At 43.5% G+C, this 24302-nt stretch overlaps 1 protein-coding gene across 1 annotated transcript in view; it reads right to left on the bottom strand.

Annotated features, from left to right (window-relative positions):
* Positions 1-4823, bottom strand: part of trabd2b (TraB domain containing 2B) — a 75501-nt gene extending 70678 nt beyond the window's left edge. Inside the window, exons 1-2 of the mRNA XM_030048870.1 lie at positions 4439-4823; positions 666-1235 (exon numbers count right to left, since the gene is read on the bottom strand). Coding sequence (XP_029904730.1) covers positions 666-1235; positions 4439-4555 — 687 coding nt within the window. The 5' untranslated portion in view covers positions 4556-4823. The remainder of the gene's footprint in view (positions 1-665; positions 1236-4438) is intronic.
* Positions 4824-24302: the final 19479 nt, after the last annotated feature.

Below are 24302 nucleotides of genomic sequence, written 5' to 3'. Positions count from 1 at the left end.
CTGGACCTCCCAGAGTGTAGGAAATAGACTCCAGTCTCCAGTTAGGTGACCTCCGACTAACTAATCCAAGTCCATTCTTTAAATAGACCTATATGTTCCACCTCATCTATTACTACCATCATATGATAAATAAAAGACATATACCCGCCATGCTTTGCTCGTCAAGTAATTAGGTTATTTCGTTCATCTTTCAGTCTCCGATTACAGAGTGAGGCCCGGCAATACCGCGGGGAGCCAGACAGACAGTCTGCTTTAATGAAAGAGAGAGCTCTCCGCACTTCTCACCTTCTCTAATCTATTCTGCATGTACATCGCTCAGGCTGACACCCCCTCTGCCGACTCAGCTGTTGTGTCTGTTTATTTAGGGAGGTAGAGGAACATCCATAACCGTAAAGCTGTCTCCAGAAGACGGGTTTTAATCACCTTTTTTTCCTTCTTACATTGTCTCTTCCCGCATTCCTCGACAGTGCCTTTCAGAGGATGCAACACCCTCAATCTGTGCTGAGCAGCTCCCTACTTCACTACATACATGGTGGATTATGAAGCCCTATTCAGAGTTCTCAAAATAGTGAGTCTTTGCATGTCCCCTCTTGGACCTTGCTTGGTCATACCACGGTTCATAACTTTACATCTGGAATCATTCATTAGTTATTCATTCATCTTACCTGGGAGAAGTTGAGCCCATTGAGGGGATGACACTGCTCCTCCACCCTCTCCACTGCCCCTGTTGTCTTGCCCATCCTCTCTGCCTCTTGAGCAAGAAACAGGTCCAGGACCGGTGTCCCCCGCGACCTGACGTCCCACTCCGTCAGCGAGTTCACCATCAGCATCACCCACACGGGCCTCTTCCTCTCCCAGTTCCCCGCGATGGCGTTGAACAAGTAGTCGGCATACAAGCCGCGACCACGCTGGTCAGCCGTCATCCAGTAGGGCATCATGTGCTTGACGTAGTCCAGGTGGCGTTTGAGGCGGCGGTAGAGGTCACGGGGGAGCAGGGTCTGCAGGTTCTCCCCATGTGGCAGCAGCTGGCAGCTGGTCAGCTTGGAGATGGTCAAAGGGTCGGTCAGGTCCAGCTCAAAGAAAACGTTTGAGCTTCTGTGGAAAGCCCGTTTGGAGCTGTCAGGGATGAAGTCCCAGACTCGGGTGTAGGGCACGTGGATGGTACCGAATAAGTAGGACGGTGGGTGAGGAGGTTCACGCCTCACTGTCCACAGGAAGGAGTTCATGTCACTTTGCTGTGGGGGAGGCAGATAGGGTGGGAGACACAGAGAATGAGGTAGAATGTAAAAGTGAAGTGAGAGAGAGGAAATAAAAATACCAGAACCATCATTCTGGAATTGTCTAAATCGCGTTAAAACTAATCTTGACACATTTTTCCTCCATTGTGGTTTACTGGCTCATGGGCTAAGGTCAACAACTTCAATATTGAAATACCATTTTGAGATGAAGGCAGGGGAAGTGCGAGGTCTAGCGAGCTCATGGGCTGTGCGGTGCTGTGAGCGTATGCTGCCGTGGTGCAGGCAGGGAGTTTATAGAGGGGCCTTCTGGACTGTAAACAGACCCCCGTGTATTGTTGAGGTGCATACCTCGGTTGCCAAAGCCTCTTTTGGGCTGGGAAGCATTTCGAAGGCTGCTGCTGCAGTGCAAATATACTGTGCTGGAGCTCATAAAATTCAAACGCTGAAAGAGATCTGGGCCTCGTTCTGACCCCACTATGATACTTTTGTTTGTGAAATTGATTTTTACAGAACCAGGCACGGAGCGCTGGTGCTGACAGCCTTACGTACTGCACTGTTTTTATGTTTTATGGTTTTGATTACAGGAAATGTTTGTCTGTTGTGGTTATGTCTATACAAAACAATATGTTGATGGAAATTAAATAATCACAACTATGGCAAATGAGCATAACGCTGTATTACATTTACAGTGAGCTTCTTGTTCAGTGCTGTGCAAATGTGCAGTACATGTGCTGTGACACCATGAAATTAATTCTTTGATGCTGGCATTATTCAGATATGATAAAAAAGAACAAGCATTCATAAACAATATCAAAATTCTGGCTTCTGAGACATAGTGTAATCAAGCATTTGGGGCATGAAACCTATTACTGTAGAATAAAGTTATTCTTAGAAAATGTTTACTTCTAAAATTAAATCAAGATTTCCGTGTTCCAATTATATTGCATGCTGCCAATGCTGCATTTGTCATATAAAGCTTGCAAGTGACTGCCAAAAGCTAGTAAAGTCATCTTGACTTGGAGCTGGAGTTCTGTTATCATCATAATTAACTGCAACGAACATAATTTCTGGCACACGCTTCCCCCAAGACAAAATAAATAGAGAGCGTTATATTTGATTTCAGAGCGGCGTTTGGCCTATGCAAATGGCGAAATGTTTAAACAGAGGTTGTTTCTAAGTTTCTAACTCAATTTTCACATTGGCCCGGCCCGCCGACACAGCACTGTGACGGGAAAGGTTCGGGTCGCATTACAGTACACATCATATTTTGGAGACACGGAAACTTAGAGCAGTTTCGCATGCACAGCGTTTCATCAGTCGTTGACGACCAAACGCGCGCATAGACCTATCCACACAAACTAAAACCTAGACTGAAGAGGACGTGGAAAGTGCGGCGTCCACAGGAGAGAGGAGAGATCCCCCAGCATAAAACTGCACGGACTTCCCTGCACCAGCGCTCAGGGCTCATTTTTTATGGGGGTAATTACTTTTAACAGAAAACAGAAAGCACTGTACTGACGCATTACAAATCACATGAAGAGAAGGAGCATGAAGCCTTCAATGATCTCTGACAACAGTTCCATTATCCGCATTGCAGTAATGAAACAAAAGCCTGTGATCCCTAACGACACCCTAATGACCTCCTTCAGTATCTTAATAGCGCACGCGTATGCATTTGCAGGCAACCGCATATGTGTCTTTAAAAAAAAAAAAAAAAACAGATATTTGCCTATTGCTGAGGTCATGTAACTTTTCTGTTGTTGGTGAGGCCTTGTGCGTTTTTGGAGCGGGGACTCTGTGTCTGAGCCAGGCGGCGCGTGTGCTGGACGCGATGTCTGCAGTCATGATTTTAATTAAGTTTCCCTTCATCTCCTCCGCCGATGATAAATTCACGCGGAGAGACAGACGGACAGACGGGAGCGACAGCCCCAGCCGGCCTGGCTCACATTAGAGAAGCCTCACATTAATTGAACTGGAGTGAGGCGGAATGCTCTGCACTGCCGCGCACTCCCTCACGGCACGAATTCGAGCCGTTCCATAATTTTACCAATATGCCCGATAAGTGTTTTAATAGGCCGTGTTGCGCTGAAACATGATCACTTCTGAAAGGTCAATGAAACTTTTCCAAATAAATGCATATGAAGTCAAGTCACCCGTGGGTGTTCCCCACTTGCTTTTGTCACATAAACAGCCATAAAGTTGGCGAGCGGCACCAATTTCTCTTGGCAAATGCTTTCATTTCCAAGGCCCACATGTTTTCTTCGTTCATGGAAGCCGAGGATCAAGTTGGTTAGTCTAAAGCTTTTTTCTGCGCCAGTGCCTGTGTTGCTCGAGGATTTACCTTTATTACCTGGGACTTTGAACCATTTGCAGACATGCAGCCAAGGCCTAATGAAGTCCCTGAAATTATATTTTATGTTTTTTAAAGCATTAAAAATTATAAGATTGGTGCTAATAATAAGCCAGTTATTATTATTACTGTTGTTATTATTATTATCAGTGTTGTTGTGTGAAGTTGTCAGTATTGTGCTGTACTGTTACAGCAATTATTCAGACATATAATCCACAAAATACCGAAAAATTGTCGATTTATCATGGCGTATTCATACTGCTTTTGTACAATTTTGTTCGCAGGATTGTATGCAGGATTCGTTTTATAATTTCATTCATTTCACATCATAGCCTACATGTTATATGGCATTAATAAATACTGATTAGAAAGAAAGAAAGAAAGAAAGAAAGAAAGAAAGAAAGGCAAAATATATAGGCATTTTCATAAGGAATAGCCTAATTAATGTGGTGATAACTTTACAACATCCCAGGACGTGATACAGCACATCCCAAAGTGGGGTCCGGGAACCTCCAATGAGCCTTGATAGGGTTTCAGGGGTTCACCCCAAAATTAACCATACTTTTATACTTTAATTATTATTTCACTGCCCAGAGGTTAGCGCAAGTGAAAGTATCTTGATCACAGGTCTCACTGTTTCCACTTTACTTGGTTAACAGTCCGCCTATAATTATGTAGCCTACCTTACAACAGAAATCCTCTCGGATGGAGCTCAACTTTTATCAAATGACGGTCTGTGTTTGATTGCGCATCTGTAAAATTAAAGGGGGTCCTTGACCCGAGAAAGAGTGGGAGTGTGTGCGGGAGCCCTATACTGCCCCCGCCCCCCTCAAACCCGCGGTACACTCACCGACTTTGGTGCGTCGCACTGCCTTGGTCTATCCGGTCGATCTGCGCCCCGGGGTGCCACAGGGTGCAGGAGTGCGCTCAGGAGGACCCAGCTCAGTCCAGGCACATAGACCATCATGCCGAGGTGAGAGGACACTTCTGACAGTCTGCTCCTAGAGACTTTTAACTCTTCTCTCTTCTCACTGCCCTTTCCCGGTCGACTTTAGAATAAAACGTTACCGGTGGCCTCTGGGCTCACATGTGCCGCTCGGCTGGAGGATCACTCCGCTCCTCCGCCATTCCCGACGCGCTTAAAGGCTGATTTTTACTTTTCGTCTGGCCTTTCCCGTCTCCTTCCTTGTGCTGTGTCCTGACGCAGGAGCCGAGCTTTACTCTATACGGAGAGTTTCCGCGGTGCGCTCCACAAGTTTGGAGCGTCTTGACTGGAAGAGAAGGAGGTGGGACGCTTTGAAACCCCCCACCTCCCCACCCCATCCCAACACACACACACACACACACACACACACACACGCCTGCTTATTTTAAGAAGAGGGGAGCACAGGTTCAGCGGGAGATGACAGGTTTGCGTGAGTGAGACATGGACTCAGAAAGAACACGGGAGGATTAGAACTGGGAGAAAGAGAAAAACTAATATTGCTATAATGTTCATATACGTCCATAAACGTTGTGTCTTTGATACTCAATAGTGAATTTGCTCTGGTTGCTTTTTTTATCTTATTTTATCTTATATCACTATAATATTTCTATAATACTATAGAATAATAATAATATAATAACCTCAATATTGTCCAATAATGTGCTGTAAATTTACAATAATGGCCTGGTGGGTTTTTTTTTTCTCTGTGTGTGTGTGTGTGTGTGTGTGTGTGTGTGTTTATATCATTATATTACTAAATTCGTCATGGATCTCTACGGATTTGACTAATTCAGTAATTAATTAACTGTGTTTTTTCTCACCTGATTGTTTTTTTTTTTTTTTTTCCCTATAGTTTTGTGTGTGTCTGGTATCAATTGTCGACCTACAGCAGCTACTACTCCCCATTTCCATTCATATATATATATATAAATATACATACATACATATATACATATATATATAGATAGATAGATAGATAGATAGATAGATAGATAGATAGATAGATAGATCTATATCTACATATAGATAGATATATATATATATATATATATATATAGATATAGATATAGATATATATATAGATATAGATATAGATATATACCACCATTAAAGCAGATATAGGAATCCAAGAAAGCAGGTGTCACACCTTGTTGACAGTCCAGTCTTTGTCATCAGTCATTTCCAAAGACCTAAATGAGCAACATTTAACATGTTGTCATCTGTTTCCTCTTCACCAGGATTGCATTCATCTCTGTCTTTCCCTGTTTGACAGTCCTGCAGCAATACATTTACATGGGGTCTTGTTGTGGCAAAGTGTGTCAAGCCCTACATGCATGATTAATGGACACAAATAAGCAGGTCTGAGTAAAGACAACTGTGAGAATTGTTTTATTTATTTTCACTCCAGTGCTGCTCTTAAGACATATTAGTCATGATGTGGAGCAGGCTGATGTGTAATAAATGGTCATGCTGAGGGAAAGTGGCCCCTCTTTGTGCAGGCCACAGTGTCAGCGCTCCACTACTCCACTTCGACCTCAGTTATTGTCCAAGTGGCAGACAGTGTGACAGAGTCAAGTAGTGGGCAATTTATCACGGAGACCCCTCCAACAAGTGGCACCGGGCCCCTCCCTGCAGGCTGATGGCAGACAGGCCTCAGACAAGCACTTCTTTGTCCTCTGCCATGTTCTCTCCTCTCCACTCCTCTTCTCACCACTCCTCACTCCTTTATGTTACTGCGAAGCACTGCTAGCGACTGACTGACCCTTATGTGCTCATTGTATTTTCCATTCAGATGAAACAAACAGATTGGGTGTTTGTGCTGAGTGTCTTTGATCAGCTTGTCTTTTAACTCAGTTCCACATCGTAAAACTGTGACACTTCATGCCCTTTGACCCTTGACTCCGAAGAATTTTATTGGGCGCCGTTCATCAAGCTTTTTAGTCTCATCTGAAAGGCAGAAAAGTCAATGTTTTTTTGTCTGATGCATATGCACAATGGCCCGTGTGAATAAATCTTCAGATGTTTTTAGATGCATGAAGGCACCATATAAAGGAATTACACAGTGGAACCATGCTGATCTAATCTAATCTTTTTATCCTAGTGACTCTGTTTTCTCCCCTTTGTGACTCCTGCTCCGAGACAGGTGTGGGATTTCAGTTAGCGGTTTCATCTGCTCTAATATGGCCACCTGCAGGCTCAGGTACCTGCTTTAACCACACCTTGCGGAGGGCTTCTCTTTGAAGGAGCTTTTCACATTCTTGGCCAGTTAGAGGAGGGCTTATGAGCGGCTGGCTGCAGGAGATTCCTGGATGGAGGCCAGCACTTACAGCATAGTGCACATATAGCCGGGGACGAAAGAAAAGACTTTAAAGAAAAGACTTTAATGTTCTGTTAGCAGACCACAGAAACGCTCACTTACAGAGAGCCTGTCAAGGGAGGTGTTGGAGTTGGGGGGGTGGTCACAGAGAAAGAGAGAGAGAGAGAGAGAGGGAGAGAGAGAGAGTTTCCATTCTCATCAGAAGCTATCTGTGAAATGTTAAACAAAGTAGCCTATATTTGCAGCTGCCAATATTGATTTTTTTTTCACCACTTTCATTGACATTGGCTGCATATTTCCCTTGAATGTGTGCATTATGTACGCTTTCCCCATATGGACATGGAGAGAGAGGAGCGAGAGAGAGTGAGTGAGAGAAAGAGAGAGAGAGTGAAGAGACCTTGCTAATGTCTGTGGCCCTGCAGCTCTAAGGATCCTGTGTCTACTTGTCCTTGTGGCTCCACGGCTGCCTGTCTGTCTGATGTTGTGCAGAAGGCCTGCCACAAAACCCCAGCATTAACTCCCAGCCTCTGCCTCGGCATCATTATTTGTGTATCAGCGTGTCATGAAAGACTTACCACGACTACTGCTGTTACTACTGCTGTCGCGACACCACATGAAAAGGAAACATCCTTAAACATCCACTTAACCGTCACAGAGAAGTGGCTACTGAGGCTGGGAATGTGTGCACACTTTTTCTTTTGTTACCATGCGCACAGGGACCCCTAGTGGCGTGATGAGGAAGTATGACGGTAAGAAGGACAGACAGGGATTGGTTTACCCATGGGGAAAGAGTCAGAGCTTCAAAGAGAACGCGAGTATGATGGATATCGAGGAGTGGCTCATAGCTTCAGGCTGCCATACTTCACAGAGAAGAGCCTGATTGACTGTCAGACTGACTGGGAAGGCCACGCACCGAACCCCCCCCTCCACCCTTCTCTCTGTGCTCTCATTCAGGCTCCAATATCCTCTGTCCCTCTTTGAAGACGTCGAGGAATAATATTGACTGAGTCTCTGGTGAAATGTTATTGTGGTTGCCTGTCCGGACATCCTGGGAGAGCAGGGGGTAAAAGGAAGGGATGGGAGGAGGTGGAGATAGAGGAGGAGGAGGTTAGGAAGAGGAGATTGAGCATGTCAGAGGGGGGTCAGTCGCCATCCAGAAGGAACGATCTGTTGGAGCTCAGCTGCCTTTCACACAGGTACAGATAAGTGGGAGTTTAAGACAAACTGACTACAATCTCTTATCTGCACACCCACTGTATCTCTGTGCTACGTGTTTGGCTCACGTCCGAGGTTTTTACAGAGTGCTTGTGAAACGTGCACAGTGCACGCGGACCGAGATAAGTGTTTAGTGACAACACGCCTGTATTAACATAGCGAGTGTGTTTTCTCCACTCTCTTCGCAGAGCAGTCCCCTGTGGCATGTAAACACATGCGGTGGGCGGCTATTCGTCTATCTCTATCGCTATCTTTGTCTTCATCTTCCAGAGATGAGAATGAGAGAGAGGAGGAGGAGAAGATGGGAGGAAGAGATAAAGCAATAGGGGTCACAGTCAGGGTTGTTTTTCTAGTTGCAATGTATCTTATGGAATTTGTTCTGTCCACATTTGGGGGCAAGGACAGGAAAGGGAGAGTCCGTGTTATTTGCATTACTACTTAAAAGGTTGAAAGTAGTTTAATTTAGCCAAACCCTCATTTCCAACGTCAATCTCAAGCAACAGTTGTGATTTTCCTGTCGATTTTTGCAGTCAGCGGTACAGACAAATAGATGCAGACACACACATGCATAAAACACTGACAGCCATATATGGACTCCAGTGTTTGTCTTCTCAAGCTCACACTGCTCTCACATCAAAGGCCTGGCTGGCACACTCATCCCATGATGCATTGTACTTTCTCCCACTGATCATTGGTCTGTGTGAGTAATTGTATTATCCATATCTGGAGCCCCCTGCTATTTGCTTTTTCTTTGCCCCTTTTAGCTGTGAGAGGGAGAGGAGAAGAGGGGGGAGAGAGAAAAGACTCCTCCTGCTGTTAAGCAGATCCACCTCAACACTATTAGAATGGTAAAAGTATAAGATGTAGAGGAATAATACCTTTCCCCCACTCGTCATTACAACAACCATTGTAACACTGTCACAAATCTCAGCACTGGACAATAGATGTCTTGGATATCATAATGTTATGGAAATAACAAGTATAGCTAATGCTGCTGACAGTCAATAATACTGTTGGTATTAATCTGTTAATCTCCTGTTGGTGGTTTATTCAAGGAGGAGTTATGGGGGGGGGGCTGCGTATGCCAAATGAGGCCCGTTGGGTTCATTGGGGAATATACTGTATGCAGTGTGATACCACTGGCTCAGTGGCTCTGGTCTGCACTGGTGTGGAGCAACCACGCACAAATTCCAGTCCTAAGCATCAGATGAGCCTCTTCTCTTACTTCATACTTAATGACGATTTGGACCTGACCTTCTTTTGAAGACAGTCATCTGCATAAATCAGGTTCTTTGAAGATTATCTTAATGTCCCAGGGGTTTATTTAATGTCCAATACATATATTTTCATGGCATCAAAGCCTGCTTCAATAAAAGATATCATCCTAAAAGATCAACAGAGATGGGGAAGCACTCCTTTAACCACCGTCTGGCCACATTGTTTTCATTCGCTACCCTGTTTCTTGCCTGTGTAATGCGAGTTTACAGGGCTGCCTAGAGATTCAAAGCCTGGCCTTGTGTGTCTGAGCTAGCGGAGGCCCCGCAGGCCTGGCCGTGGCGGGTTCAGTTTGGTGGCGGTGAAACCCTAACTGTGTTTATCCTGCGTTTATCCAGGGTTTATTTGCTGTATGTCTACCACATCTCTGTCGCCCCCACCCCCCCCAAGTCAAATTCGCTAACTCTGTGGCGGTATTGTGTATCAGCTGCTGTGGCTTATGTTGGATGTAATTGTGTTTGAGGGGGGAGGCTTAGTCACAGAATGCTCTGAGCCTTGTTAACTCACATCTGTGAAGTCAGCGGTCCAAATTACCACACAGCCTGTACCTGTGTTTCAGTCGATTCCCACAAGGAAACGGTAACTGTCTCTGAGTTACTCCATTGATTAGTCTATCTAGCCAACCTCTCTCTTCCACAATTTTGGAAAGCTTCAGACGGAGAATGTACTGAAGCTTGTTAAAGTCTGAGAATGAGACAAAAACGGAACGACGGAAAGATTTCCACATCATTTGGAAAATAAAGCAAGCGAACAGGAAAGTTAAATAAGATAAGGTTACATTTCTTCAAGCCTATATATAAAGAGGTATTAACATGTTGTTAACATGTAAAATGTTGTAACGTGTTAGTTTAACGGTTTAAAAAGGCACGCATGATAAATGTAGCATTAAATGTGAATTTATGTACTTTTAAGGGTCACCATGAATTTCCAGATCCTTTCATGTTGTTTACCTCCTAGTCAGACATAACGGAGCTTTCAGAAAAACACAAGATTGCTCGCTGTAATTATGAGTTGGACGTTAAGATGAACACCATTTACAGTCAGAAAGTGGTAGTCAGGGTGAACAGCCTCCCACATGACGTGAACAAGGCATTATTTTTGTGACTGCAAAGAAGATGTCGACATGGGGAAAGCGAATGTTGTTGTGTGGACATGGCATCTGCCCGTCCTACAGTATTAGTTTCAGGCATGAAAAAAAAATGCAGGCTGTAGGCAAGAGCATCTTTGTCTAGACACTATCCAGTAACTGTTTTAGAGATGTATATATGGCATGAGCAAGTGTTTTGCAGTATCAAAAGAAAAGTCTTCAGATGCCTGACCTGTGGAGGGGGCTCCTTTGTGTCACCTTGTTCTCCAGCAAAGGGACAAACATGCTTGTGGGCAACGTGATCCTCAAGTTACAAAGCACTCACAGAAATAAGCACATGGGGGCAAACGTTTTGACTCTGACGCTGTGGATGAAGGCTGCCCAGATAGGAGCTCTCAGATCTCAGTGATTAATGCTGGACTTCAACAGCGAGGAGAGAGATACTGTGAGGCCGTGGGAGAGAGACATTTTAGGCGGCAAAGAATGTGAAAGCCCCCTTTCCAGTATGCATGTAATGTTGTTGTGGTAACGCAATATGACTTTTCACGTTTCCTCTCCATCATCCCCTCTTTTCCGAGTCTCCGCGTCTCCTTTTGTTTTTGTCTCAGTTTGTTTTGCACCGCACATCAAAGCGGGGGTATGTAGGCTCAGCTGGTCTGTTCTCTCAAGACGAAAGACTTGAGTTCATTTGTCATCAGGGCGTCTGTAAATTCATTTCAAAAAGAGACTTAAGGAGAGAGAGAAAGAGAGAGAGAGAGAGAGAGAAGAAAACTGGGAACAGGAAAGGAGTGATGAAAGGGAGGAGAGGAGAATGAAATATATCTCAAGGAGAAGAAACAGGGGCAGAGGGAAAAGGTGCTGATGGAGGGCAATAGAAGTGAGGAGATGCAGTGATGTTGCAGAAGAGGCTGATCAGGGATGATTGATGATTCTGGACTGATAAAGTACAGGCATCAATTTATAGCTTTATAGGGGCTCAAGGCTCCGCAATGAATGGCATTGTCTTTAGAACAAGGGCAAGGAGAGGGAGTAATAGGACCTTTATAGATCTGTCAATGCAATAATGGAATGAGTGAAGCCTAGCTGTGGAGCTTTATAAACACAGACACACACACACACACACACACACACACACACACACACACACACACACACACACACACACACACAGAGCTCCAGACTCCTCTCTGGGCATCGTTCCTACAGCTACTCTTCACTCACACATAGAGCTGTTCTCGTGCTTGACAGGGAGCAGAGGGGCTGTCAACAGGCCCAGAGCCTGTCAAGAAGCAGGCTGTGCTGCCACGCTACAGTGCTACACACACACACACACACACACACACACACATGGGTAGGAGAAACACATGAAACAGCATGTTCTTTATGACTGAACTGTAACATACACATACAACAGAAACAAATTAAACAGCATGGCCCTTATGACTAAATATACACACACTGGCTGTCCCATGCACGTGCATATGTGTTCATGCTCACACACGCGCGCGCACACACACACACACACACACACACACACACACACACACACACACACATGCGCACACACACACACACACACACACATACAAGCAAAGACATGCTCTCGCTCACACAAACACAGAAACTGTCCTTCCAGGAAAGGTCTAGAGAGGTAATTTTCTGCTTCTTCAGCTGATCCTGAACATGTGTCAGGGTTTAGACTGTAATCTACTGTAAGAGACTGAGAAAAGAAAATACACCAACTTGGCCTTTCCTTTCATTTCTAGATTTACTCATCGTCCTGCCTGGTGCTCTGTTTGGACTGCCACAGGATGTAGAGTGAGCGCAGCATGAGCACAGTGGTGAGTGTAGTGCTGTCATGGTGTCTGTGTGTGCTCGTGCATGCATGTTAATGTGTGTGTATTGGTATACCTGTATGCATTAGAACTATAGTTCCCTACTCAAGGACAAATGCTGTTACTTTAATGATTTTTGTTAAGAAGAAGTAACATTGGCAATGTAGAAATAAACTTAGGTAAAAGTTGCTCAATTAAAATATATTTAATGAGAGGATAAAAGAATGAGAGGTAAGAGTTCAAACTAGATTATGTTAATTAGGAAATTTTGATATTACAAAATAAAGTACACACAAAGTAAAAACATACTACTCTCTCTACTTTGCTGACTGACCATTCACTGTGAAATGCCCCAAAAGGTAGCCAGTTTACACTGGCACAGCTTCTGTTGCTTGTGCAGAGCTGACAAAATGTGTAACCTGTAGTGGGTGTGATTTAAAACGTAGCTAGCAAAATAATTCAGCAAAAACATGCTCAAATAAAAATAAAACTGCTGACTGAGGATGGCCAGAAAGTATGCAAAATTTACACAGTTACTGTAATTGCATCAAATGTAATTAGTTACTACTTCTACCCTTGTAATCAAAAGTTGTTAATTAAAAGTTAGTTTTCCAAAGGTAGCTTTGTCATCATTTTCTCTCCATTTTAAGTTTACAAAACAAAGATTCCCTCAGTGTGAAGGTGCTTTACGGAAACCAAGCCCAGAGTATTTCCTGGTCCCTGGTGCCTCTACTGAAACCATCAATAACCTCATGATGACAGCCGGCAGTCCCCACCTGGCCTCCTCATCCAAGATGAATTGCAGCCTGGGTCTGAGGCCTGTACTCTAGGCCTCCACCCTAAAGCTCAGCCCCAAGTGCTGGGTGAAGTAGTAGCCTTAACACCCCACCAGGGAAGCCATTAGAGAGCACACACAGATGCCCATATACACCGGATTAGAAAACACCTATATGCCCACAAGTGTACAGTTTGGGGACTCAAAATTTCAATGTTAAATGTAGACGGGCTTAAAATTGAATCTTGATTCAGTGGTTAAACCAACTCCAGTCAGTGCAGCACTACCTGGTGCTGATTGGTTCACCTCACTAATGAATCAGTGAGGTGAAAATCCTGCCCTACCAAAATCCTTCCAACAACAGGCAGTTTGCTGGAGCTGCTGTCATTGCCCACTCAAGGTGGTCTGCACGAGGACACACTTTTTTGAGACCATTCCTACAGCATTTTGTGCCAAACCCCCCACACACAAGCCTTTTTTAACAGGCTGCAGGTCCTCACCACTGCTTTCCTGCACTCATTTAGTTGGGTTTGGTTTGGTTTATACACCAGTTTGTCAGGTGAGAGGTTTCTGGACACCAACCAGGGATATTAAAAAATGTCTTTCTTTGAAACCTTTGTTTTACCAGGTGTATCTCATTAAGACAATGCTTATGAATGGAGGACTCCTCCCAGAAGGAGGCAGGGCCACATCAAATCAGCACAAAATCACAAGACAAGTGCCGACAGTTTATTCTGAGCTGTGGGGCTGACAAACAGTGTTGAGAAAAGCCCACATTATACCTATACTTTAAAATGTTCCTGCTACAGACTACGTGTCAGATTACACAAACTCAGCCCAGTTTTGACATAATTTTGTCATTACTGACAAATTTCCTGCGTTGTGCCTGTATAATTTTGTGAATGTCATGTTCTAAGAATTTAGATTTGACATCCAGGGCAACCCACAGTGCCTTGACATAAAGTTTGGCATGGCAGAATTTTTGCGGCTTTTAGCGACTAGTGTGACAGCTCCTACAAAACGTATACTTGACTGTCATAATGTTAATTTCTTCACACCTCCACCACAATCTAGCACTAGATTATGAGAGACAGCATGAGTTGATTGGTCAGGGTCAAATGTGTAATAAGGCCTCCCCTTCAGCCAAGGCATATTCAGAATTTATGTCACTATGAACGCTTAATTTCACATTGTGAGACAGAATTAGTGTTCAAATTTATTTAACCAATGCCATTTGAGGCCTATTTCTTTACCTTTTCTTGACCATAATAGATTTTAAAACAAAATCATAAATATGGAATAATGTGGGACCTTTTAGTAGACACATTTCAACTGCGTTCCATCCCTTCCCTGCTGACAGACTCCCATCAGATAATGTGGCTAAGGGCTGACACCCTGAGGTGAGCAGCCCAGGGTGTGTATGGCGGGTGTGGGTGGCTAAAGGACCGCAGAGGGTTATAATATACATTACAGTTTCGGGGGTTCAGAACTCCGAAGCTGACCTGGTGGGACAGCCAGTTGATTTATGGGCCATAGCTAAGACTAGGGCGGCCCACTGGGTTCGAAGGCACGCCAGCATGATTGAAAGTCACATCCGAGCCAATGTGCTGACCACTCGCTTACTGCACGGCTGCACACACCCACAGATGATTGTGTTATGTTTTGATATTTCAATGTCTCTAATAAAGCTGACAGAAAAGCATTTTACAAAGTAATTTGAGCACAAGGGATACAGAGTCTGCTGCTGTTTTCGTGAGGTGGTGTTTGGATTTTGCCCGTCATAAGTCTTAGACCCCCCACCCCCACCTGCTCCTTCCATTACATGCCCATTGAAAATCTAGTAACATTTTGCCACCCAAGTTTCTTAATAACACTTACTTTAACATTCAGCAGCAATAAAAGACATATCGACATGTGTCTTTATCACACATTTGCTGAAACATGTAGGATTGTAGCGTGTGCTTTTTTTTTTTTTTTTTTTTTTTTTTTTTTTTTAAACCAAGAAGCAGCCAAATCCACATCATAGTGTTTCACTATGTCCATGTTTGTTTATTGTTTGCTTTGTGGGTTTGATTTTCTGACAAAATAGCAATGTAACAGTGTTTAGCTGCCGACTTGGAAGCTGACCTTCCCACCGGCGCATGTACGCACAATATATCTTGATGCTCGCCCTCATCTCCCAAGTCAGATTGTGAAACATTGCTTGTTGTGTTTGGATGTGGTGGGGGGCAGGTTACAACTAGATCCAGCCAGCGGTGTCTTAGCTAGCTAGACACCAGCACACAGTGATAGTGTCTCAGTAGGCAGCAAATGGGCCATGGCAAGTTGACAGCCATGCGGTTATGCAGACAGAAGAGGTAGATAACACTCGTGTGGAGATGGGCCAGGCTTTCGCAAACCACTCACACTCCACACAGACTAATTTAAAAGAAAATGTCTCATAACATGACCAAAAATAATGCTTCTGCAGTTCATTGGAAGGTTATAACATAATATGTGCAAACCAAATTAAACTGCTCAATTTGTGCCAGTATTCTTTGATCCAGCTCCAGAATTTAGTGTTTAGCTTATATCAATGATTCTGCTAAATAAATGAACAATTATTCAGCAAATAAGAGCTTTGTCAAAGCGATGATTGTTAGAAAGATGGATAATACAGTAAGTTAACACTGTTTACACAGAGAAAATTAATTTACATTCATAGCAATAAATGGGCAATTTGTGGAAAAACATAGATTGTGAACACCATATTAATCATTCTACTTTCCAACATAATATTTAACTAACATTTATCTGTCTCACTGGTGTAATTAAAGTAATTACATAAATCTGTAATACTAGGCTACTCCAATTCCCCAGTACTGCTAATGCTGGTGGTGTTGCCCCTTCTGCAACTTTATCAACAATTTCCAATTTCTCGGCTTGCTCAGGGGATCATTATTTTCATCTTACATTATACAGCTACATACTGCTTCTGCTTCTGCAACTGGTACCATAATCTCCCATGCATCCCCTCCTCTGTCTCTGCTCCTGCCTCTCCCTATGTGGGTTAGATAGTCACATTGTTTTGAGTAACGTCAAGGCCTCTGCCGCGCTGGAAAGAGATCCTCTCTTGAAATGTGTTTCTCATTTCATGCTATTATCATATCATTGGACATGTCCACATGCACTTTTGTTTTGAAGACTGGATTCAGAGAGTAAATGAGCCACAGAGTCAGTAATTTGAGCTCTAATCCTGCCGTAAGCCCCGACTGAGACTCCACTGTTTAGTGGAAACATTTCCGAAGCCAGACACCCGTTTGCCATTCAGAGAGGGAAAACGAAGAAGATGTTGATAAAAATGACTAAATGATCCTAGAGTTCCTGTTTGTCTTGGCTTTGTTGGTTGCTATGTGACTGTCAGAAAAAGACAGAGAAAGAAATAGAAAGAGAGAGAGAGATGCTGATGTTGAGGGGAGAAGACCTCAGCACTGGTGTAAAAATCACTGAGTTTCTGGATTTGAATACATGGGTCTTAGCTTGGGTAGCGCTGTCGAATGATTTGGGAAGGAAAGACTGATGTGCAATGGAAGGATCCTGTCATGAAACTGCTGTAGCTGCGGTCTGGTTTCAGGAAATGCAGCACAATGTAGGAGCCAAGTTGCTGCGCCTCGTGCGTTGTGAAAGACAGTACAACTTGTACACCACACAAAAATAGTTTTCATCATTTAGCTTTTCGGTTTGCTTTTGAATTCCTTGTGTTCTTATACAAGTTAAACAAAAAAAAAAAAAAGAAACCTTGCGACCACACTTTCTTCTTACTTGTCATATTGCTATGGTGACCAAAATGACACATTGCAAGTTTGCAAATTGAAATTTTTCGGTTGAGGACGGTTAAAATGTAGTACAGAAAAAAAAATAATGCTAAGGAAATCTTAACAGGAATGTTTTCCCTCTAATATTAATAACACAACATATGTTCTTCCTTGAAATGATAATGAAATGTGACGAAATAATTACATTTGCTTTCATGCATTTCTTTGAAGAAAACTTTTGAAACAAGTTATGAATATCTTGACCAGGTTCCTTTCGTAAAAGAGATCCTGCATCTCAGTGTGGCTCTCCTGGCTAAGTAATGGTTAAATAAAAAAAAAATAAACTTCACTTGGAAAAGCTTGAAACAAGATTTGTTACACTGGGATATAAAATGAAATTATTTCAGCCCAGAATTTTGTTCCCTGTTTTAAATAAAATATTTTAAGATTGAATATTAGATTAAGTGTCTGGACAAGACTGATATTTTTGCAGCGTAGTGTGTCCTCTGAGAGAGCATTTTTAAGGCTCCACTACTGTTATGGATTAATGGCATGGCAATGACTGAAGTGGCAGGATTATAAAAATGAAGAAGTAATCTTTATGATGAAAGCAATGCAATGGTTTTGAATTACAGCGCACTAAGTCATTTTTATGCAAAGATGTAACTCCTACTCCATCACCACGGAGCTGTGCACCGGTCCTGGGCTCAGACAAGGCCTTATGATTGCATCTTAATGGGTTTAGTGGGAACAGGGTGTCATAGAAAGTGCTGGAGGATTAGTGATTAGAAAAATGCCTCCTCAGAACTGGAGGTTTGGAGCGAGCTGCTAATGTATCCCTCAGCAGGGCAAACCTGGATCCTCTCAGTCCAAATTAAATGGATGTTCTGTCAAACACGCCGGGGCCAAGGTGCTGGAAAATGGATGCCTGCTAACGAAATTATGGCAAAACCCAGTGGGAATTGCCAGGATGAAAAGTGTACATGTGTGTCTGTGTGCGTTTAGCGATTAAATATATTCAGATGCAATCGCAAGCCTCTGTGTGTGTGTGTGTGTTTCTGTGTGCACAGTTTCCCAGTGTTTTCCATAGCAGGCCTGCTGGAGGTTTGACTGGAGGCTGGCCTCGTGGACTCCCCCTGCAGCGGCTGTGATTTATCAAGCAGCCAGCACTGATCTGCCCCTCACTGGGCTTCCCAAAGCTCCACAAACCTCCCCAAGCTTGTCTAAACCCAGGAGGCCATTCAGTTCTCAGTCAGCAGGGCCATAATGCGGTTAACCGTCACTCTTTAAAACAAATCTCATAATGATCCGTGCTGCGGCCGCTTACAGAGGCAGTGGATTTGCACTAGAGCCATACCCCTACTTGGCCCCGTCCCAGCCCCAGGCCCACTCTGCTCAGTTTCTGACCTCTGGTCCAAACCTCAACCTCACCACCCAGGCTGGGCTAAAAGCCGATGCCCGTAGCTGTCAACCATCCATCGTCCAAACAATGCAGGGCAGCAGCCCAGATCCAAGTCTGAGCAGCAAACCTCAACCCCAGCGCTGAACTGCCACCCATAACCCGCGTTCAACCCCAGCGAAAACTCAGCTTCAACCTCAGCCTTCTTAACCAATGTCCTGTGATGTCAAGGCTTCTGGCCAAATCATTACAGGCTTACCCGCCATTCAAAACATGTTAGAACAATTACAAGAAGGGTTTAATTTTCCCAAACAGCTCCATCGATCGCAAGAATGGTTTCCCCGAACATATCACAGGCTGTACCGCTCAAACACACTGTACCGTACACCCACACATGGACACAATGAGGCAGCATAATGAAACCATCTATCTTCTTGACACTAAAGGCTAGCATACAGAAGGAGCTCAGTGTCTTATAAATCTTTCTCATAACCCCAGCCAGTTTGGTCAGCGCTGTTACTGGGCTCCAGATAAACTGCACCGCACTCTTTCTCTCTATCTCTGTCTGTTTCTCTCTCTCCCTCTGTTTTTCTGTGTGGTGCACAGAGGTCCAACTGAGACATCTGGCAGGAGATGTAAAAGAGATGAGACAAAGACGTGGAACAGAGGAATAGGAGATGAGGAGTTTTGAAGTTGTTTTGAGAACCTCCCACCGCGTTCCCCTCGAGTGCTGACTCTGTTTAACCCGGAGAGCTGGAGACTCTGAGCTCACTTTGTGAAGTCTCCGAGAAGTCAGCGACGCTCACACAGATATATCTTTTACATTGACCAAACCCAAAAACAGCATTTATACGTGTTTGCTTGGCCGCTTGCATGTGGGCGATAATGTAGACCAAAGCCATGAATAGCATTTATATGTTTGTCTGTGTGTGTGTGTGTGTGTATGTGTGTGCAGGCACTTTAAAGCCATGAATAGCATTTACATATGTTTGCAAGTAGGCCTGTATGTGTATGTATGACTTTGTTCAACAAGTCACTGATGTGCACAAAACAATTTTTAGTGTCTCAAGCAAGCCCATGAATGGCACTTGTATGAGTTATTTGACTGTGTGTGTGTGTGTGTGTGTGTGTGTGTGTGTGTGTGTGTGTGCGTGCATGCATGCGCAGACAGCCACATGCTCGCTGGTTGTGTGAGAGGGTGCGAGATAGAAGAGAGCGCTCAGCATTCAGCCAAAGACAACAAGGGGTTCCTCTCGGACAGAGAAGCCAGTCATGAATCAGGTGTGATACCTGCACCCAGCGCCAGCGGAGCGCCAAAACAAACACACCCAAAGTGGAGCTGCTTGAGCCCAGTCTGAACACAGAGCGCTAATCAGGCACCGCGCTCCAACTCAGCTTCTCTCTGGGCTGCGTGGAAGTAATTACCGAGGTGTTGAAGTTGTCACTTTTCCTTTCCTGTTAAAAACACATCCATTTGAATTAACTAACACACACACACACACAGAAACAGAGATATTGCCCATACACAATAATGGCACACTACCATTACAATAGCTTTGTATATAATCTTCCTGTCACCTTCAGCCTTCTTTACAGCTATAGCTCTGTTCAGTCTTAATAAATAAAAAGTCCTATTAGTTGTCGTATTTATTGGGAAAACCAGCAGGATAATAAATTACAGTGCAATATGGCAAGCCGTAGAGTTCATGCAGAGCGGTAAGGCTTTTCTGAGAGGGTCATTCATCAAGCTACACTGACCAAGGAACCCATGTGAACTGATGGTTTTGTGGTGGAAAAGTGTTACAATGCTCTTATTGTGTTTGGCCTCATTGTTCCTTTTTTGTTAAGCCCGCCCATTAATCATGGCTATTTGTGACTGCAGGTGAAGTCATGAAGTTGCTGTGTAGTGACGCCATTACAGTGACAGTAGTCCTGAAATTTAGCCTTGAAGGTGCACACCACTGAAAAACAAGGCTGATTTATTGCAGGCATAACCTCATCATCTGGTTTTATACTTATTAGGAAAAGCTTGAATCTGTCCTTTAAATGATGTAAGTTACTTCATGTGCTTAATGCAGTCAATGGAGCTTTGTCAGCGTTTATATAATGGACAATAAAAGCCAAGCATCTAAAAAACTGTACCAACAAGAGGAAAACAGCCAAACATCTAGAAAACTGTACCAGCATTCTCTCCTGGGGCATAAATTACACTCGAGACTAAAAATGTTTGGAGGTGGATGAAAGGGCCTTTTACTGTTATTCTATGTCATGTTGTTTTTCTTCTAACGTGACTTTTTCGACGTCTCAAACATTTCGACTTGCACGTGTTATGAGCAGGAACTAGTTTTTTTTTTTTTTTTTTCCGGGAAGTTTTTAAATGGGAAACATATTATTGGGCCTGCTGTCACAGTGTTGGGGTAAAATGACATACACATACAATCAATTATTTATGATTTACTTTAACATAATATTTGAAAAGACTGCAAAAACCAACCTTGTTATTTTTTTTTTTAACACAGATTGGATAATATTGTAATATTCCTGTAATTTTCCTATAGTAATTCAATTGTGTCTTGGGGAAAAAAGGAATGTCAATTTAGGCTTGTTTAGGTGATTAATAGCACCTTTCTGGATGCACTGTGCTGATTATGGTATAGTATCGCAGTGGATTCTGTCGGTATTGCAGTCAAATTAGAAGATCTACTGTACAGAATGTGACCTCCCAAAACGTCTCAAATCATGTTTTCAGGGGAGCTCATGTCATTTTAACAAGAGCTGAGGTGTCCCTGTAGTTCACACCCTGCTGATAGGCACACACATTCTGCACCAGTGATCTTTATTCAGAATTCAAAACAACAAAATGTAAACCAATCAGGATTGTAGAAAGGTTAGACACAGACTAGCATTAGCCCATCATTTTCACACCTCTCTTAATCTATTCAAACAGCTTTACTATAGGAATTCAGAATATGTCTGATGAAACTGGTTGTGTCTAGGTGGTAACGCTAGATTTGTGAATCGCTCGCACAATATTGTGCACTTGACTCATCACAGTAGCACTTGACTGCCTTAACCTTGACCTTTACCTAACCCTAGACCTAACCTCAACCTTAACCCCAGCCACACTCACAAGAGTTCAAACCTTGATTTGTGAAGCTAGGGTTACCATCTAGACAGGACCACTGGCACCAAACTAGCCTGCAACAAACTACAGGCACTTGGCCACAAACAGCCCAACAACCGCCCAATGAGGGCTGGGCTGATGGCCCGCGGTGAACTTGGTGTGTCAGGGGTTTAGGCATTCACACTCGTACACATGCTCACTTCTTCCAGGGCTGGTTCGCTAAATGCTAGCTAAATGATCACAGAATGGAGACAGATTTGTGCATCCAAGCACTGACTCCTACAGCAAAAGTGTTCTCAGCTGTATACAGATGCAGTGACCTAATGAGCTCATCTGTATGAATTCCTGTGTACATGGGTAGGCCTAGTAATGATGTTACAGTAATCAGATCCGTCCAAGTTTTATTACACCTACTGGAGCAGTGATTTCACATTGTCAAGACTGATTTGCAGCCGGCGTTGTCTCCAGCTGGCGGTTCCATGGATTTGTGTGTATATGTGTGTGTGTGTGTGAGAGAGAGAGAGAGAGAGAGAGAGAGAGTGCACGCAAATGCAGTTGTGCTGATTAATGAGGCGGTCTGTAACTAAGGCCTATTTGACAGTTATGGGGTCCAATGCTGATGCAAGCCGTTAGGTTTACAGGGTAGGGCAGGGCCAGCCCAGTCTGGGTGTGACCCACAGTGGGGCTGTGTGGGTCTGGATAGGCAGCCCCACCGTCCCCGTCAGAGGTGGCCTAGCGGACACAGCCATTATAAAGGAGGGGAGGTAAGGGTTGGGTTTCAGTGTCACGCAGGGGTAACTCTTGCAACTGCACCCCTCAACCCCTGCCCCGCTCGCCTTGCCTCCCTCGGCACCATCTCAGTGTCCATTATGCCTCAATATAGTTGTCGCACCGTGCCTTCCCCTTCCCTCCCCCATTCAGTCCTAGCTGCCATCTCATGGCCCAGTGCACTCCAAGACTGTTCGTACCCTGTTTCACTGCAGTAAATGTCACCTGAGTTACACTCCCTCTGCTCTCAGCTCTCCACAGACGGCCCTTTATTCACCGCCCTTTTAACAGGACCCCCGCTCACATTTCATGTTTTCACATTTTTACTATGTGCCAAAGAACCCTTTTCCTCCCCTATTCATTCAGCCACAAGATAACATTCATACCTTCTCTGCAAATGCCAGAATTCATTTTCCTGCATTATATATTTTTTGTTTGTTTTCTTCTTTTCTATTCTGCAATCTCTGCTCATTGTCTGTATTCCAGTAAATAGAGTGCCATGCTCCGCAGGCAGGATTAGTGTCCAGATGTGTGTCTGAGGTTTCTGACTAATCTGACGTTAGGCTAACCGCTAGTTCACAGCTCTTTGAATGTAGTAATGAGAGCATTAAACAAGACATGCCAGTTGAAGGATTGGCATGTTGAGCCAAAAACAGGTTCAGTCACAGTACCATGCAACTCTTCAAACATTTCTTTAATCACAGAGACGCTAAACTACAGAGAGAAAACTAACAATAACACAACAACAGACTTAAAATTCCTGTTCAAGTTATGCGACTGTGTAATATTTGCTCTATTGTTAAGTCAAGGTGTAAGGTCAGACTTACTAATTCTTCCCTGTGTCATGAAAATCATGAATTATCAAGCCTCATTAGTAGCATCAAATGTGAGTATGTAAGTTAAAGTGGTTTTACCGTGTAGGGCACACTCTATACTGATCTGCTTGATTTTGCTCTGAGTATTGTTCATGTTTAAAAAAAAAAAAAAATAGATCTTTTATCTTTTTCTGTAATAAGCACTCAATGAGTACAAAGGGTAATCATGCATGCCACAAGGCTGTTAAATCTTTAAACACTCTTGATCTGAGTTTTTGGTGGATCATGACATTTTTGCTCTTTTCCATGTTGCTGGGTCACCATTCTGTGCACTTTAAAAGTATAAGCCACCAGAGACCTGGTCTGACAGTGATGACAGCATGATTTATGTACGTCTCCATGCCCACTCACATACTGGCTTTACACAGTCAGTCTAAAATGCTGAAGAAGGGTGCCTGCAGGGCCTGCAAGTGTTCATCTGAATGTAAGATACTGTTTTCAGTTGGACATATAGGGACGCCTGTAAGGATCCAGAGCCTTGTTTACACAGGTTTACAATAAAAAACGGAATTTTATTTTAACCCGTTATTATTCTTCCTGAGATAGGAGAAAAATCACCCAGCCACTGTTAAACTATTAGATATCATAATTTTTGGTGCATTCCAGGGATGGATTATTTTCTGATGTGTTGTTACCTTTTTGGTGTGCCTACTTTCCCTCAACTTGCCTTGTCTACTTCAACTGAAGTGATTTCCTACATTTCCCACAGAGATAATGGACAGCCGTAAGAAAAAGAGTGTAAACTGCATTCATTTTTTTCAGTTATACATGTACATGGAGATAGCAATAGCAATAGATAGCATAATAAGAGCAAGAGAGACAGTTTTTTTCAGCTGAGATTAGGTGAGAGTTAGGTCACTGCATTGTATTCTGGTCTTTTGAAGCCACTGCTGGTGGAGGTATTAGCTCTACTCCCATAGATTTTTGTCTTTATGATCATTGAATGTTGTGTAAAATAGTAGGTGTAGAGAGAAATCCTTGCTCTTTGATTTGTAGGGGCTGACACCAAAACCTTTGACTGATTTAAACTGATGAAAAAAATTGCAGTTGTAACTTGGCATCACATCATCTACAGTTGGGCAGTTAATCTGTGGGAATAAGAAAAATGCAACCCCAAGTAACAAAACTGGCCCTGAAAGTGCAAGGTACATCACCAGTCGTTACATGTAACAGTATTACACAGTTTGAGAGTGGATTTTTAGCCGGGATTTTCCTTTAACAGTCACAACATAAAGTGAGGTGCTGAAGGGATGCAGTGATGAGAA

Source organism: Myripristis murdjan, chromosome 4, assembly GCF_902150065.1.
Source record: "Myripristis murdjan chromosome 4, fMyrMur1.1, whole genome shotgun sequence".
NCBI classification, from domain to species: Eukaryota; Metazoa; Chordata; class Actinopteri; order Holocentriformes; family Holocentridae; genus Myripristis; species Myripristis murdjan.
The sequence above is the reverse complement of the archived record's forward strand: the minus strand, read 5'-3'. Positions and strand labels throughout refer to the sequence as shown.